This window comes from Phycodurus eques, chromosome 8 (assembly GCF_024500275.1).
Source record: "Phycodurus eques isolate BA_2022a chromosome 8, UOR_Pequ_1.1, whole genome shotgun sequence".
Taxonomy (NCBI): domain Eukaryota; kingdom Metazoa; phylum Chordata; class Actinopteri; order Syngnathiformes; family Syngnathidae; genus Phycodurus; species Phycodurus eques.
Genome location: NC_084532.1, coordinates 8,423,148 through 8,440,813, shown reverse-complemented (window position 1 = coordinate 8,440,813; position 17,666 = coordinate 8,423,148). Strand labels below are relative to the sequence as shown.

The 17,666-nt window shown below is 39.5% G+C and overlaps 1 protein-coding gene across 17 annotated transcripts in view; it reads left to right on the top strand.

The window, feature by feature from the left end:
• Window positions 1-1,443: 1,443 nt before the first annotated feature.
• The window catches only part of dock7 (dedicator of cytokinesis 7), a 92,493-nt gene continuing 76,270 nt past the window's right edge, over window positions 1,444-17,666 (top strand). For all 17 annotated transcript variants that reach the window (XM_061684905.1, XM_061684903.1, XM_061684900.1 and 14 more), the window contains exons 1-5: window positions 1,444-1,574; window positions 6,627-6,726; window positions 8,147-8,322; window positions 15,225-15,293; window positions 16,912-17,041. In XM_061684905.1, the coding sequence (XP_061540889.1) occupies window positions 1,537-1,574; window positions 6,627-6,726; window positions 8,147-8,322; window positions 15,225-15,293; window positions 16,912-17,041 (513 nt within the window). In that variant the 5' untranslated portion in view covers window positions 1,444-1,536. The remainder of the gene's footprint in view (window positions 1,575-6,626; window positions 6,727-8,146; window positions 8,323-15,224; window positions 15,294-16,911; window positions 17,042-17,666) is intronic.

The following is a 17,666-nucleotide window of genomic DNA, read 5'->3' as shown; positions in this document are numbered from 1 at the left end:
TACATTTTGGTCTCATCAGACCAGACTATATTTTCAACTGGCTTGTCCAAATGTTGTTCAGCAAAAGGAGGACCTGATCGAGGAAAATCTATGGTGGTATGATTGGCTTTTCACTTACCTATTATGGCCCCAACCGTGCTCAATGCAACATTCAGAAGCTTAGATATGTAACGAATGCCATTATGTTTTGCAACAATTGGTTTGCGATGGTCTTGAGACAGCTCTCTGCTCTTACCCATCATGAGATATATCTTGACTCACTGCTTGGCAATGAGACCTTTTTGTAGGTCATCAATTAGGACTGAACCAGCTGATATTCATTTGCACTGACAAGGGGCTGGATTGCTGTTTGATTATTGATAGATTTTAGGTGTTGTCTTGGCTTTCCATGCATTTTTGCACCTCCTTTTCTTCATGTGTTCAATACTTTTTCCCTGTGTCATTTCACATGTTTTCACACAACTTAATTTCTGTTCTTATTTGTCCTTTGTATGGATTACTTGGGTTGTTGAAAATTTCATGTGAATAGTACCTTTGGAAATATATTTAGTGAGAATGTATATATAAAAGTACAAATATAGTATATTCATTCATCTTCCGTTCCGCTTATCTTCACGAGGGTCGTGGGCTTGCTGGAGCCTATCCCAGCAATCTTCAGGCCAGAGGCGGGGTATACCCTGAACTGGTCGCCAGCCAAGCGCAGGGCACATATAAACAAACAACCATTCGTGCACACGTTCACACCTACGGGTAATTTAGTCTTCAATCAACCTACCATGCATGTTTTTGGGATGTGGGAGGAAACCGGAGTGCCCAGAGAAAACCCACGCAGGCATAGGAAGAACATGCAAACTCCACACAGGCGGGATTGAACCCCAGTCCTTAGAACAGTGAGGTAGTGCTAACCAGTCATCCACCGTGCTGCCTAAATATAGTATGTAGTATAAATATATATTTTTATAAAAGAAAATAAAGCTCTGAAATGTATGTTAAAATGTACTTAAAAATCTGCAATACATTAAAATTGTTTGAATAAATAAAAATAGAGTTTTTGCAGGTCAAAAGAAATGACAGGGTTTCTAACCCTTCATATATATTATTTAACACGTCACGTCACCATTTTTCACAGTATATATGTGTGTGTGTGTGTGTGTGTATGTTAAATACTTACTTATATGTATTATCCGGAGTATGTATATATAAGAGAAAATAAAGTTTCTGTTCTGAAATATTGTATATTAAAATTTATATTTATATATATATGTCAACTTGTCTGAAATTTGGAAAAACAAGAAGATCTTTCCCAGCGTAGAGCAAAACTATTTCTATTCAATTGAAATACATTTGAACTAAAAGTTCGGCAAACTGGTTATTTTGCGTGGGCGTGTTCTATTGTGCACCATTACAGCCATTACGGTAAGATGTGAAGCTCCCATTCTCTAGTTTTCCCGTTTTCCCGTTGGCCGTAGTGAGTGAGTGGAATTCGCTGGCTGCCTCGGTGGGAATTTCGCTCAAGCACATAGAGCGGCCACCGCCATGGCTGAACGCCGCGCCTTCGCCCAGAAGATAAGCAGGTAAAAACGTGTCCGAAACGGACTCTTTGAAGCTTTCAAGTGGGTCAGCGACGGACCACCGCGGAGCAACCTGATGGAAAGAGGCCCAGACGCCAGCATAGCCCCGCTAGCTTGTTAGCCGTATCGCAAAGATGCTCAGGCCCACTCACAGAGAGCCGAATGAAGTCTTAAAAAGACACATAGTACAAACCTGTTTGAATGATTGTAAAGTGATCGAGCACAAGGCATACTGGATAGTGTCTATGCGATCAGCGCTACATATGGCACGAGTGACACTAAAACCGTTAGTTTGAACAGCTAGCTGTCTTGGCTCTTGTATCTTACATTGATGAAGGAGCACACTGTTGTCATCGCTACAAAAGGGACTGATCTCAGCAAACATACAGTGAGGCGGACAGTGCAAATATATGTCATACGGTAGGTCTAGGAATATGTCTACAGACTATCAAACCACAATCTCATCCCCGCCCCTCCGATGGATCTCTAATCTCTTTAACAATGGGCTCTGTGCTGTCAGATGCCCCCCCCCCCTCCTCCCCGTAATGGTTTATTTGATCCTATCTATCTATCTATCTATCTATCTATCTATCTAGGAATTGTTTGTTTTTAATTCAACAAGCATGATGCTGAATCTTCAGTATCAGTAACCTTAATGCAATGTATAGTTGTAGGCCAAAATAAACTGTCGTATTTGGAGAGTCTGTCTTAATTGATCGATTTTGCCTGAGATGATTATCGTTTCGGATGGTTTGTGACCTTGTGTCCTGTTTCAATCTACATGTCAGGATCACTCCTAATTGTTTGGCTAAACTGTCTTGCCGGAGATAGTTACAATCCCCTCCAAAAGTATTGGAACGGCAAGGTCAATTCATTTGTTTTTTTGTTGCTTACTGAAGACATTTGGATTTCAGATCAAAATGAATTTTAGGCTTTACATGATCAGGACTTTTGGGGCCAATCACAGAGTTTAAAAAAACTCTGTGATCGATCACAAGATGGAGCAATGTGTCTATTTGAATGACTTGTTCATTTACTGTTTATACTTGTGTACAATATACTAAGTATCTTCAAAAGTATTCTCTATTCAGGTCTTCTAATCAGTAGGGTCAAACCAACATGACAGAAATAATGGGTGCTCACTTAATATAATTAAATTAATTTATTGTAATTAAATTACTTCACACACACCAAAACTTTAGAGCATGATTCGACAGAACGCTGGCATGTTTACGTACAACCGTTAGTGCTAGCACTAGCTTGCTAGGCTACATAACGTTTTGTTGCCTTCTTGCGAGCTGTATCGTATTAAAAGTACGTGAACATACCTCAACCAATCCTTGAATTAAAGTCCTCTCCCGAGCACCGGTGACCACCAGCACACATTTTCCCCCATTTTGTTCATATAATACATGCGGCGTGATCCATTGTTGTTGTCGTCGCCATGGTAACGAGTGTATCCGGTTTCATTTGAGTTGACGAGCTAAAGCCCAGTGATCGTAAAAGACTGGATGCGGTGGTATCGGAATACAAGATTTTATTGCAGTAGTCTGACATCGTACAATCGTGAAAGACCAAATTTGTCTTGTAGTCTGATCCACGCATTACGTGTCGTCTGTCTCAGACATGTTGTCTGTCCCACACCGCCGCCATGTTTTAAAAAAAAAAAACTTTATTGGTGGTCAGATATTTACAGTACTAGGTCAAAAGACATGGGACAAGGCTACCAATAAACTAGCTTTTGGATTCAAATATACTGTACAAGATGGCGACGCAGTGTAAATGTCTGGGGCCAGTCAATGGCATCATTGATCGGATCGGCGAATTAACTCATTGAAGCCAATCAGCATAAAATGCTAATCATCGGCCGATACCGATCAAGCTGATAGATTGGTGTAAAGTCTAATGAATATGAGACAAAGGTTCAGAGTTCCAGCTTTTATTTCATGGTATTTATATCTAGATGGGTTAAACAACTCAGGACAGAGTACCTTTTGTTCGAAACCACCCACTTTTCAAGTGAGCAAAAGTATTGGAACACAATCCACTGTTCGAAGAAGACTTTGAGGGAAGAAATATACAGGCCATACAGGAAGATGCAAACCACCCATCAGCAAAAAGAATCGGAAGGCCAGATTGGATTTTGCAAAGAAGTACAGCGATGAGCCACAAAAGTTTTGGAACAAAGTTTTACGGACTGATGAGACCAAGATTAACCTCTACCAAAGTGACGGAGAGGCCAAAGTATGGAAAAAGAAAGGATCTGCTTAAACTGCAAAAGATGAAGCGTGGTGGAGGTAATGTTATGGTTTAGGCTTGCATGGCTGCTTCTGGAACTGGCTCACTACTCTTTATTGATGCAACTCATGATGGTAGCAGCAGAATGAATTCTGAAGTCTACAAAACCATTTTGTCTAGCAATTTATAGAAAATTGCATCCAAACTAATGGGAAAAACTTCATCATGCAACAAGCCAACACAAGAAATTACTTCATTAGGGAGAAAAAGTGGAAGGTCTTAGACTAGCCAAGTCAATCACCAGAGCTTAACCCAATAGAGCATGCATTTCACCTCCTGAAGAGGAGACTGAAGGGAGAAACCCCCAGAAACAAACAAGAACTGAATGAGGCTACAGTAAAGGCCTGAAAAAGCATTTCAAATGAAGAATACAACAGTCTGGTGAAGTCAATGGGTCACAGGGTTGATGCAGTTATTGCAAGTAAGGGTGTATGTCACCAAATATTAAATGTTATTCACTTAAAAGTTAATTTCATAATGTATTTTCAAATACTTTTGCTAACTTAAAAAGTGGGTGGCTTCAAACAAAAGGTGCCCTGTCCTGATTTATTTAACACTTTTCGATGTAAATACCATGAAATAAAAGATGGAATTCTGAACCTTTGTCTCATATTCATCTTTTAATCTGAAACCCAAATGTCTTCAGTATACAACAAAAACAAAGGAATTGACTTTTCCTTTCCAATACTTTTGGAGGGGACTTTATGCATTGTCCTTTTGTGTTATTGTTAAGTGGTTATATTGATTGGCTTGAAACTAGATGCAGACACAGCCTTGATTTGTTTTTGTTATGCATTTCCTTTAGTGTTTTGTTATGCATTTCCTTTAGTGTTTTGCTGATTCACCTCAAACTGAAGAAATGAGCACTCAAATGCACATAGTGCACATTAAATAATAACACATTATTACACATTAAATGGGATTGTCCTTGTTAAATTAATTCGAGTTGATGATACAAGTTATGTAAAACATCTGTGTTTGAGTGTTTAGAATAGCGCCATATAAATTTGATGTATCATAATACTAGTAGTAGCAATAATAATAATCATCATAACAGCTGTAAAATGCATATTCTGGATCATCTGAATAGATATTGATATATAGTACACTGGCCCAGTAAACGTACAACAAATTATGTTCAAATTAGATAAATGTATATTGGCTGAATTTGAAAGAATATCACAAAATCTGGTTCTGATGTCAAATTTGCCTGATTATATGGGCATCTGTAAATAGTAGGGGAGACAGACTTAGTTCAACTGTATGTTAAAAGCCTCCTTTTGAAACAGAGAATATCGATTGACTGTGTACAGTTGTACACCATCACAAGTAGTGCTTCAACAAAATATTACATGTTTTGGGTTTGCTGTTGTGTAGAGTGGTGTGGTCTGATTAATACTGTACATAATGAAATTTTGTTTCTTTTTGTTGATTTGTTGTCTTTATTTAGAAGTCACAAAGTTGCAGAAAAGACTGAAAATGATGTAATTTGCAATCCATACCTGTACAATGCGTGCATACACCTAGTACTTGTCCAGTTTTATCCAAATGCGTAATTTACATACTTGGCATATAATATTTGGATGTAAATGTGAGTTTTAGGAGTAATGTCCCTCTACTGGTTGCAATAAAATATACTTGGCTGGAGGAGCGTAATCAACCTCACCATCTTTAGTAGCACACATACAACAATAGCTGTGAATGTAACATCCAGCATCTTATTAGATTTCCCAAAAATGACAGTTGAATTGAGTTTGTTGTCAGAAAAAAAGAAAATTGCCTTTTTGGAGAACGTGTTTGTGTGAAATCACCAATAGAAAATACAGTCATAAAGCTTCCAACTTTAAACACTATTATTTAGCTAACCAATTACAATACCTATCAAATATCAATTGGTTGCACCACTGTGAGGAGTGTGATTCTTGGCTAGAATTGGAACAAACAGACTGCAACGACATCAAACTACCAAAACTCCCATTTATTTCTATTGGTCTTAAATACCATAAATGTTTCAAGAACATTGATACACGGGTAGGGCCAATGACTGCTAGTCAGGGACCTGGCAGTCATAGTAACAGGGGGGGAGGTGGGTCTCACTTACTTGCATGGCGGTGCTCCCGAGGCCGTGCCCCCCGGGCTGGATGACTGCTTGGTGTTGGGGCTTACCTCTCATGGCCCGGGGCTGCTCCTTGGGTTCCCCCCCTTATCGTTCCCTTGTCGGGTGCCCCTATCCGCCCTCATTTCCAACAAACAAGGGACACTCTCCCACCCTTGGGCTCGGTGGGGACTGGCTGCATCACGGGCCCTGCAGGTTGGGGGCGGGGCGGCTGGCTCTCTGGGGTGGTGGGCGGGGGGCTGGTGTGGTGGCATTGGGTCCCTGCGACGCCCGCTGGGTGGCCGGTTGTCGGGGTGCCTCGGCGGGGTCATTTTGAACTCAAAATAGGCCATTTAGGCAGCCATTGGGCAGCCGTGGCCCAATGGTTAAGATCATCGCCTGCCAACGTGGGGCACCTAGGTTAAAGACCCCAACTGGACCATCCGCCAACATCTCCCGGACTCACGGATGTGGTGTCCTTGAGCAAGACACTGATACCCCGAAATGCTCCCGAAGTTACCTGAGCTAGGCGCCAGCACACCCACGATCCTAGTGAGGATAAGTGGTTTGGAAAATGGATGGATGGATATTTATATAGTTAGACGCATTACTTCAACTTAATATTGACTGACTGTAATTAATGAAGCTTTGTTTCTTTGCAGGACTGTGGCAGCAGAGGTCAGGAAGCAAATAGCCGGTCAGTATGGGGGCTCCCCACAGCTCTTCAAGAACCTCAACACTGGGACCATAACAAGTAACACAGTGCGTAAGCTTAACTACTTTTAAAAAACACTCCTTACTTGGAGACATAATCTGCTGCTGCTTTCTGTTTAAACCAAATTTTTTTGTAACCAGCCTAAATACTCACATATAAAGTAATTATCTCTGTTTTTAAGAGTGGTTGTGCTTTAGTTTTAAAATTCTGTTAGCTAAAAAAGTGTACTGTTTTGCAAATGTATGTATACGTAGCTATAACTGTTCTATTTATGCACATGCCCATTATGTGTATTTCGGAAACATTAAAAAAAAGTGCTAATGGGGCTGTGCTCAGCTCAATGATATGATTTCTGGTCACACTGCATTTCTCGAGTTTGCTGAATGTGTACAGTAACTCTACACACATGGAAATAATGAATTGATAGCTGTATTCCTATCTATAGTTATATGAAGTCCAAGCATATCTGTTCATTATTGACATCTGATATGCCTGTACGTTTCTAGTTTTTATTCCACATTCAAGGTTTCTACAGTTTGTGGGAGGATATGTTAAAGAGGGTTGCAAATTTAACAGCCTTTAGAAAAAATACTGGCAAATTCTGGCCCTTTTCACGTTCTTTGGTTTTTATGTGAACTGTGACTGTATAAACTAAACTCCCTGAGAAACTCACAGTCTCACACACAGAAGGAAATAGATTGGATTGGAGTCTTAAATTTAACAGACAAACACCCTTGAATCATGTATCACTTTTGAGGGCATTTTCAAACAATTAACAGTAATTTTCCATTTTGGAAGTAAATATGGCCAATAATACGTATGGGCAAATTTTTTATCACTTTTTTATTTTATTTTATTTTTTATTTTTTTACACGTAATGTTATGTGGGCAGCAATCAACAGAGTAGTTCAGTATAGTTTACTGCCGTAGAAATGGAACAGAACAAAACAAAACACATACAGAGAGGTTTGTTCCAGGAGCATATTGAACTCAAAGAAAAGTGCTACTGGAAACAATAAAAAAAAAAGTGATGAGGAAGAAGGGTTCCTTTTCATTTCTACATCTTCCTACTGTTTTGATGATGATGTTTTGATGAATTGATTGAACGACAGGCCTTTCTAACTTAGAAATACTTTTTTGTCCTGACATGTCTTGACACATGGCAGAAGAACAAAATAACAAAATGTATGAAACCGTGGTTACCATGAGCAACGACAATAACTAAAATATATAATAAAATAATGGATTGGAATTTCTAGATGATGATTCTTAGATAGCAGAAGAAAAGATAGGAGAGATTTCTGGATCTGTTGTTGTTTTTGCTATATATGCTTTGCATTAGCAGTAAAAATAGATTTAACTTGCATAGCACTTTTCACGATACCAGTACTCAAATTGTCATGACGTTGTTGATGGTTGACTGTTCTCAACTAATTCATTCCTTTCATCCCTTTGGTTGCTCTCCAGGTTCCACTCACGGAGGCAGTAGAACCAGTGGATTTCGAGGAGTACCTCATCACTCACCCTCCAATTGTGGAGTCAGGACCCCTTAGAGATCTGATAGAATTTCCCCCAGATGATATTGAAGTCATCTGCACACCCAGGGAATGTCGCACAGTCGTCCAAGCCATCCCAGAGGAAGGGTAAGGGTTTGCCAACATGCCAGACAATACCCCCCCAACCAAAAAACAACAGCAACAACCAGGACTACAACATTAGCGCCTGACTTTCTAATAAATAGATAATATATAATTAAAAACCAATTTTATCGCACTTCTATTGATGCACTTGAGGCAAAACAGGACTTTTATCAGTTCCCCAATTAAAGCAAGGCTCGAATTAAGCGGTTTTGCGTTGCTATTTGTGAGTCAAAATTCGCATTTTGCGCCTCATAATACACATTAAAAAGCAAACCTGCAAATCACAGATAGTTCGCTCTGCTCGACGGAAGTGACAATGTCATCGCCAAAAGACGGAAGTGAAGCAAAGCTTGGTTGCAGGTACGGGAAGGGCGAAGCTGAATTTATAGGAAAAATGCAAGAGCAAAAGATGGAAAATGGCAAAAGTGTGGTAGCATTTCATAGTGTAATACAAGGCGAGCCCCTGTGACGTGTAAGGTTCTAACACGGACCTTTCTCTCCACCGAAGACGGCGAGTATGACTGCTGCAACCCGGGTGAACACACTATCTAGGAAGCCTTCATACCAACATATGAAGGCTTCCTATATAGTGTGTTCAGCCATCATACTTGGCGTCTTCGTTTATCATAAACACCGTATTTAACAACCGATTCAGTGCGGCTGATGCCGCCATTCGTGTTTGCACAGCAGCTGGTGAGTGCGAGAGGTGCTTTCAGGGACACTGCGTAAATGGGCGTGAGTGTGTTATTTTGTAATACAGTGCATAATTGTTCAAATGGACCAGGAAAATTATTTTTAGCAGAATGCTTTATTTAAAACACTATATGATCCCACTGTCATGAAATTGAATAAATTTTATTTTGTAATATAAGACTAGATCAGATCAAATATTTTCTAAATATAGTCTGCCAGAACTGCAAAGAATGCAAAATGATCAATGTCCCTTCACCATCGTTCCTGCCATACTGTGTTGCTTGTTTTTGTTTGCACATAAAGTACAAAAGCCCTGTTTTTGTTTTAATTCCTCAAGTTTTAAAATGTTCCTCCTGTTTTTGCGATTGTAGGGTGCAAGTGGCAGCCAGCTACGAGTGTGAACTGCATGGGTGGCAACATGGTGAAATAAATGCCCATATTCTGAGGGTAATAGCCCATCAGCAACATATTGGAAAAAAATCTTCAACTAAAAAGTTTGAATTTGAGAAAATTCTATATAAAGTCCTTGGCATGAAGCTAAATTAATAAGTCAATATTCGACTGATTTAAGGTTTTTCTTTTTAAAATTCCATAGTAAAAGAAGATTTGTTCTTCATATCAATTCATCATAACATTTAGGTCTTGCCTACAGGAAAGAGTTATTTGTTGGGTATATCCAATGTTGTGCTGGTCATACTATAGAATAATTTATTTCTTGTGTTTAGGGAATAATGCTGAAGATAAAAACTTCCTCCTGAAAAATCGCATGCTAAATCGCAATGGCAATATTTGTTTAAAAGAAACCCTCACAATTTAGGATTTTCCGATATCGTTCACCCATACTCGTGATTGATGACGAGGTAGTTTTAATTGGGCCCACATCGTTAAAGCTTATCGACTTCCCAGTGACGAGGGCTGGCTAAGTGTGGCTAAAGGTTTAGCCACAGAAACATGATTTTGTGTGTAATTACACACAAGTGTGGCTAGTAGATTTTTATATTGTTTAGCCACATTGGCTAAGAGGTTTCATGACCCAATGCCCAACCCTGGTAATACTGATACGCATTTCGAGGCGATCTAGTACTATATTGTGATTGACGGTATCAAAGGCAGCGCTGAGGTCGGGTAATAATAGTATTGATGGAGTGTTGAAATCCATAGCTAGTAAAAGAGCGTTCATCACTTTTGCAAGGGCCGTTTCAGTAGAGAGCTCTGCCCTGAGTCTGGACGGAAAAAGTTCAACTAGATTGCTAAAGGCCATGTGATCGTTAAGTTGTTGTACTACAATTTTTTTCAATAATTTTTGGGAAAAAAAGGGAGATTTGACACCGGCCTGTAATTGCAAAGACTCTTAGGGTCGAGGTTGGGTCTTTTGAGTAAGGATCGAATAACAGCTATCTTGAAACCTGCAGGTACAGCGCCGGAGAAGAGTGGTAAATTTATCATTTTTAAGATTGGAGGTCTCAAGAGTAAAAAACTGCTCTTCAACGAGATTCCCAGGAAGAGTGTCGAAAAGTATTAAGGGTTATTTTTATTAAGACAAATTATTTTGGAGAAATAATTAGTTTTAGCTGAAACGAGAGCTTGTTTGTATTTCAGTAAACTATCTCCCCATGCCTGACTGAAGACCTCAAGTTTTGTCACATGCCATTTGCCCTCAAGCTTCCGACATGCTTGTTTCAGTTCTCTGGTTTCATCTGTGAACCAAGGAGTACTTTTCTTCGGACGTGTTTTATAATGACAGACCAATATGTTTTTTTCAGGGCCGTAACCGATTATTAGGAGTCAAGGAGGCCGGTAATTGATAATTGGAGCCAATATTTGTTTTGCAGTAAAAAGGAAAAACATTGGCGTCAAAATTTTAAATAATAAAAACTCCAACACTTGGCTTCATTTAAATTCCTTTAAGCACATTTATTAAATAACTTTTCAAATTTGCAACATGTTAGTTTTAAAAAATATTATTATTATTATTATTATTTTTTTTTATCTCAGACAATAGGCATCTTTGTTTTAAATTCTAACAAAAAGTTCAGCGACCCCCCAGGCTCAGCAGCATGTCTTACAAAGTCAAATGAAAACTTTAACAAATAAATAGCTTCTTAAGGTTCCATCCCATCCATCCATTTTCTGTACTGCATATCCTCACTAAGGTCACGGGCGTGCTGGAGCCTATCCCAGCTGACTCTGGGTACACCTTGAACTGGTCGGCAGCCAATCGCAGGGCACATATAAACAAACAAACATCACATTCACACCTATGGGCAATTTAGTGTATTTAATTAACATTCCATGCATGTTTTGGGGATGCGGGAGGAAACTAGAGTGCCCGGAGAAAACCCATGCAGGCACGGGGAGAACATGTAAACCCCACACAGGCGCGAGGCTGGATTTGAACCCAGGTCCTCAGAACTGTGAGGCAGATGTGCTCACCAGTCGCCCACCGTGTAACCCCTCCCTAAAGTTTTATATAGTAAATAAAGTTTTCCAAAATGTCAACATAATTGAAATGTTACTACTTTACATAATAATAATAATACTATTTTTGTTTAAAGTTAAAAAACAAAAAGTGCAGAGAGTTCCCAGGTCGCTCTCAGGAGCTCAGTTAATTCCAGCGTGGAACTCTAGTAGGATCCCACCTGTGCAACAAGTCCAGCCGTGAAATTTCCTTGCTCCTAAATATTTCAGTCAACTCTCAACTGTATTACAACAGCAAAGTAGAAGCATTTGGGAACGACAGCAATTCAGCCATAAAATGATAGGCCTCGTAAACTGACGGAGCAGGATCTGCAGATGCTGAGGCGAAGAGGTCGCCAACTTTCTGCTGAGTCAATCGCTACAGACCTCCAAACTTCATGTGGCCTTCCGATTAGCTCAAGAAAATTGCGCAGAGAGCTTCTTGGAATGGGTTTCCATGGCTAAGCGGCTGCATCCACAGCATACATCACCAAGTGCAATGCATCGCGTCGGAACCACTGGTGTAAAGCACGCTGCCACGGGACTCCAGAGCAGTGGTGTGTGACGAATCACACTTTTCCATCTGGCAGTCTGATGGACGGGTCTAGGTTTGGTGGTTGCCAGAAGAACGGTACTTGTCTGACTGCATTTTGCCAAGTGTAAGGTTTGGTATGTGGTTGTTTGTTAGGAGCTGGGCTTGGCCCATTAGTTCCAGTGAAAGGTACTTTGAATGCTTCAGTATTCCAAGAGATTTCGGACAATTCCATGCTCCCAACTTTGTGGGAACAGTTTGGCGCTGTCCTCTTCCATCCTGTGCACCAAGCAAGGTCCATAAATAAAAGACATGGATGACATGAATTAGTAGTCTGGTGTGGATGAATTTAACTGGCCTGCCCTGGATTAGGAACGGAATGTCACTTAAATTCATGAGAGTCAAGGTGGGTGACTGAATACTTTTGGCAATATAGTGTACATTGACTTAATTGTTTGGATACATACATATTGTTAGGTTAGTTAATAGTCAATAGGTCTCTGGAGTGCCTGCCCACTCATCAAGTGTGAAATTAAAACAAAATAAATCTTTTAGCTGTCTATTTTGGAAAATGTACCTGTGAACAAGCTGTTGAGTTTTGCCCGACTGTGGCATGTGACAATGATAATTTACATGATATTGCCCCTACACAGAGTTTTTCGCCTCTGACTTGGTAGCTTGGTAACTACTTGGAAACACCTTTCTTTGAGGAGCAGTTTTGATGATCATTTCTTCATTTGTGGAGCAACTATCTAATTATGAGGAGCATTTTTTTTGCAGGTTAATTGCACAGGGACTGCAAGCAAATGTTGTATTAAACAATAAAAAATGATAATATAACGGGGGAGTTTAATGTAGAGCTGCAGCTAATTAATATTTTAGTGTTCGAGTATCCTACTGAGAATTCTATCATAAATTTTTCGCTTGGTTAAAGAGCAGTTATGAATACAAAAGAGAAAATAAGATGTTTCACTTAATAACGTACAACTAATTGATTTCCTTTTTTATACAATCAACAGTTTGTATTTCTTAAATTCATATTGTGCATAAAACATTAGGCATTAATTTAAAAAAAACCTCTTACAGCTGCTGCATCTTCACTGAAGCAGCTAGCATTTTAGCATTTTGTGGCATTAATACTATACCAGCTGACTAGGAATAAGACAAATATTATTTGTACTACAACAAGTTGTGGAAGTGTTTAGTTTGTTGAAACGAAAATGAAGAAACTTCAAGAGAAAACAAATATTTCCTTCATCTGACTTCACCAAAACCCTCCTATGTTTGGGTACATGACCCATTTTACTCTGATTCCTCTTTGGCCACATTTGTCTCATTGTTCACCAACTTCACTCCAAGTTTTGCCACTTACAGATCATCAGATTGCCCATATGTGACACAGTGACTACACTGAGCAAAAAGCACCCTATATGTACTTTTATGGTGTGCTATACTGTACTTGTCACCTTTGTAATCACAGATATGTATTGGTAGTTACGACTCGGCCATTCGGAGCTCGGTGCCGACGGTGACACTAAGCTAGGGAGGTCAAAGTCGTCAGCGCGTTCTATAAGTATTGATGGCAAGAAAACCAAAAGACCAACGATGCTGGTACAATGTGCTACATACGGTTGCGTAAAACGTACAATTACGACATGGGAACTGGGAGTCCCTTTCACATGTAAATGTTGTTGTTGCGTTCCCCCCCCCCAAAGCATACGCTTTGGAATTGACAAAACGGTAACCCTCATGAAAATCTGTTGAGGAATAAGCAAGTTACGACTTAATCAGTATCCATGCATTGCCTTCTATGGGAACGTCAACCTCCCCAACATGGCCGCCATATAGGCACGTCGGTGGGCTGGTCTGCTACATTGCGCTGGCGTATCTACCCATTCATATCTGTTCGTAATAAACAAGCCACACATTCGACAGTACTCTTAATTAATAGAGACGCGCCGCAGCACTAACGCTATGTTAGTAAGGTAGACTAATGTTAATCTTACTTGCGCTATGTTAATTTCACCTTCATCCTTCGGGTCCCACGACATGCCGTCATATTTGGTGTCTTCGGTAGGGAGAGAGGGCCGTGTTACAACTAACGGGTGCTCGCCTTGCATTTCACACATTTGCCGTTTTGTCTTCTCAATTCGACATCGTGTCACATCTTCCTGCTCTTTTACCACTCCTTCAAATGAATAGTTGCAGTTCCGTATTCTACTTCCCACGCATCAGTGATTTAAACACATTGTCACATAAGGCCCTCCTTGCGTCCGCGACCATCTCCGTGTAAAACTGATTCGCAGTTTTGCTTTTCAATGTGTTTTTTAGGCGCAAAATGCAAATTTTAACAAACTGTGATGCGAGACCACTGAATTTGAGCCTTGAAGCACTATCATGTCGAAGCCAAAAGGTAAGCAGAGTTCCACTGTGAGCACAAACTAACGTTAGTCAACAGCGTTATCAGCATTAGCTGACAACTGGCACATATTTTAATGTTTGGGATACTCCGGTTTCTTCCCATTTTCAAAGAACATGCAGGTTAGGTTCATTGAAGAATCTAAATTGTTGATAGGTGTTTGTGTGAGTGCAAAATGTTTTTTGCTGTCTGTTTGTGCCCTGTGATTGGTTGACAACAAGTCCAGGATGTACCCGGCCTGTCGCTCGAAGTCAGCTGGGATAGGCTCCAGCTCACCAATGACCCTAATGGAGACAAGCACGATAGGAAATGGATGGATGGATGAATTGATGAGTTATGTTTGAACATTACTATGGTAATACTGCCCTTTCAAAATGTAGCTTGAAAGCATATTCCATATACGTCTACGTCGTAACATATATTTAATGTTCTTTTTAAAATGCATGCATCTCCATTTGTGTTTGTATTCACTAGACTTTCCCATTCAGTTTCTACTTATAAACATTTTAAGACAATTTGTTTTATACTCTGCTTCATCATTCTCTCTTTTAATCTCAAACAATTCCATCCCTTTTTGCTCCACCAGAGTGAGTACAGAATACTGTATTGATCAATTAAAATGCATAGCAAATACAATAATAACTTGCGCATATTTCTCCGTGTATTTGACTCGTGGAGCTTTTATGGTTATTTTACTGTCTCATTACGAAATTCTGACTCCAATAAGGTCTGCAATATACAATAAGCAGAGACTGATTATATTTAACATAACATTTTACGTCTTTGTACTGTATTTACTTTCAGGGACACTGACCGTCATGTGAGAGACTGTGCCAGATCTTACACAGAGGACTGGGCCATAGTCAACAGAAAGTAAGACTTCTTTTTGTAAAAGTACCATGATTTCTCAGATGTAAAGCACATTTTTTACCCCAGAAATTTGTCAAAAGTCAATATTGCGCATTATACATGGGTATAGGGGAAAATGGAAACAAAATTCACATTTTATAGATGTATTCCGCCATCTAGAGGATATGAAAAAGCTGTCCGCTTTCATTCCAAAATGCTACCGCCACCTAGAGGTTATGAGAAAGGTGTACACTTTCATTCTAATATGCCACCGCTACCTAGTGGTTATGAAGAAGGTGTAGCCTACACTTTCATTCCAATATGACAGGGGTATGTGTGACTGACTGCATAATATGTACAGTTGTGCTCATAAGTTTACATACCCTGGCAGAATTTGTGACAGTTTTTCTTTTAAAAATATGACTGAATCAGAATCAGAATCATCTTTATTTGCCAAGTATGTCCAAAACACACAAGGAATTTGTCTCCGGTAGTTGGAGCCGCTCTAGTACAACAGACAGTCAATTTACAGAACACTTTGGGGACATAAAGACATTGACAAAAAACAATTGTGCAAAAAGATGCAGAGTCCTCTAGCACTTAGAGCAGTTCGAACGACTAATATTGCAATAGTCCAGTGCAATGACCATTGTGCAAAGGGCGCTGAGACTTCAAGGAGTGTATCCGGTTCAAAGTGACGAGTAGTGCGATCATCTGGGACAATGTTGGTTGTGCAAATGTTACAGATACTCCTCAATCAGTGTGCAAATGGAGCTGATGCTACTCTGGCATGAGTGGCCAGTATATGCAAATAGTGCAGCATGGCGAGACAACTACAGTGAGTGCACGAGTAATACGTAATTGGCCCCACAGAAATGTGGCAACGAACTCAAGTCAAAAAATTTCCAGCTTGTTGTAATGGAATTATAGGTTAGGTGTTTAAGAAGTTGATCGCAAGAGGGAAGAAGCTGTTGGAATGTCTACAAGTTCTAGTTTGCGTTGATCGGTAGCGCCTACCTGAGGGAAGGAGCTGGAAGAGCTGGTGACCGGGGTGCAGACGGTCCGAGAGGACAACAACAACCATAATTAATTTCTTTATGGTTATGTTTTGTTTAATGACAATGCTTTTTCTGAAATGCTTGACTGTTTAATATGAATCCCATTAAAATGAAATAAAATGTGTTTCGGCTGGTCCGTCGTGTTTTCTTTAAAGAATTGTACCCATCTTACAAATTCTGCCTGGGTAATCAAACATATGAGCACAACTGTGTTTTCTAATTTACTAAATAAAAGTAGGGCTGTGAATTTCAAAATAAGAGCAAGTCAATAAAAAAAGAAAGTGTTACATGTTCAAATAAAGTACTTAACTTCATAATAATTATTTGAAAAAAACCGAACTCAATAGAGATAATACTTAGTTTTGATCATATGGGTAGAAGCAAGATCATGCATTGTAAAAATGCATTATACATCAGTAGAAGGGTTTTCCAGAGTTTTGAGGTCGACTTTTGGGGTGCGTGTTATACATGGGTGTGTATTATACACGAGAAATTACGGTAATTTTAAATAAACACAACAGCTACACGGAACAAAAATCAAGTCTTTCCAAATCTGTGTATACTAAATGTCATGTTACTTTCAGGTACCACAAACTTGGCACAGGTTTTAACCCTAATTCATTAGATAAACAAAAGGAGCGCCAGAAGGGCTTGCCCAAACAAGTGTTTGAGGCTGATGAATTACCGGACAGCAGCAGCTACCAAGATGACCAGGTACAAATATGGGCATTAACAGTGTATTATATAAGTTCCAATTCTACTAAATGTGGTTTGCTGCAATATTTCAAATGCAGTATTTTATGAAGTTAAGACCTGTGGATATTATGTTATGCTCACCCACAAATCTTGACCATGACATTTGTCTTACAACCCCAATTCCAATGAAGTTGGGACGTTGTGTTAAACATAAATAAAAACAGACTACAATGATTTCCAAATCATGTTCAACCTATATTTAATTGAATACACTGCAAAGACAAGATACTTAATGTTCAAACTGATCAACTTCATTGTTTTTGGCAAATAATCATTAACTTAGAATTTTATGGATGCAACACGTTCCAAAAAAACTGGGACAGGTGGCAAAAAAGACTGAGAAAGTTGAGGAATGCTCATCAAACACCTGTTTGGAACATACCACAGGTCAACAGGCTAATTGGGTGCAGGTGGGTGCCATGATTGGGTATAAAAGGAGCTTCCCTGAATTCCTCAGTCATTCACAAGTAAAGATGGGGCAAGATTCACCTCTTTCTGAACAAGTGTGTGAGGAAATAGTCGAACAGTTTAAGGTCCATGTTCCTCAACGTACAATTGCAAGGAATTTAGGGATTTCATCACC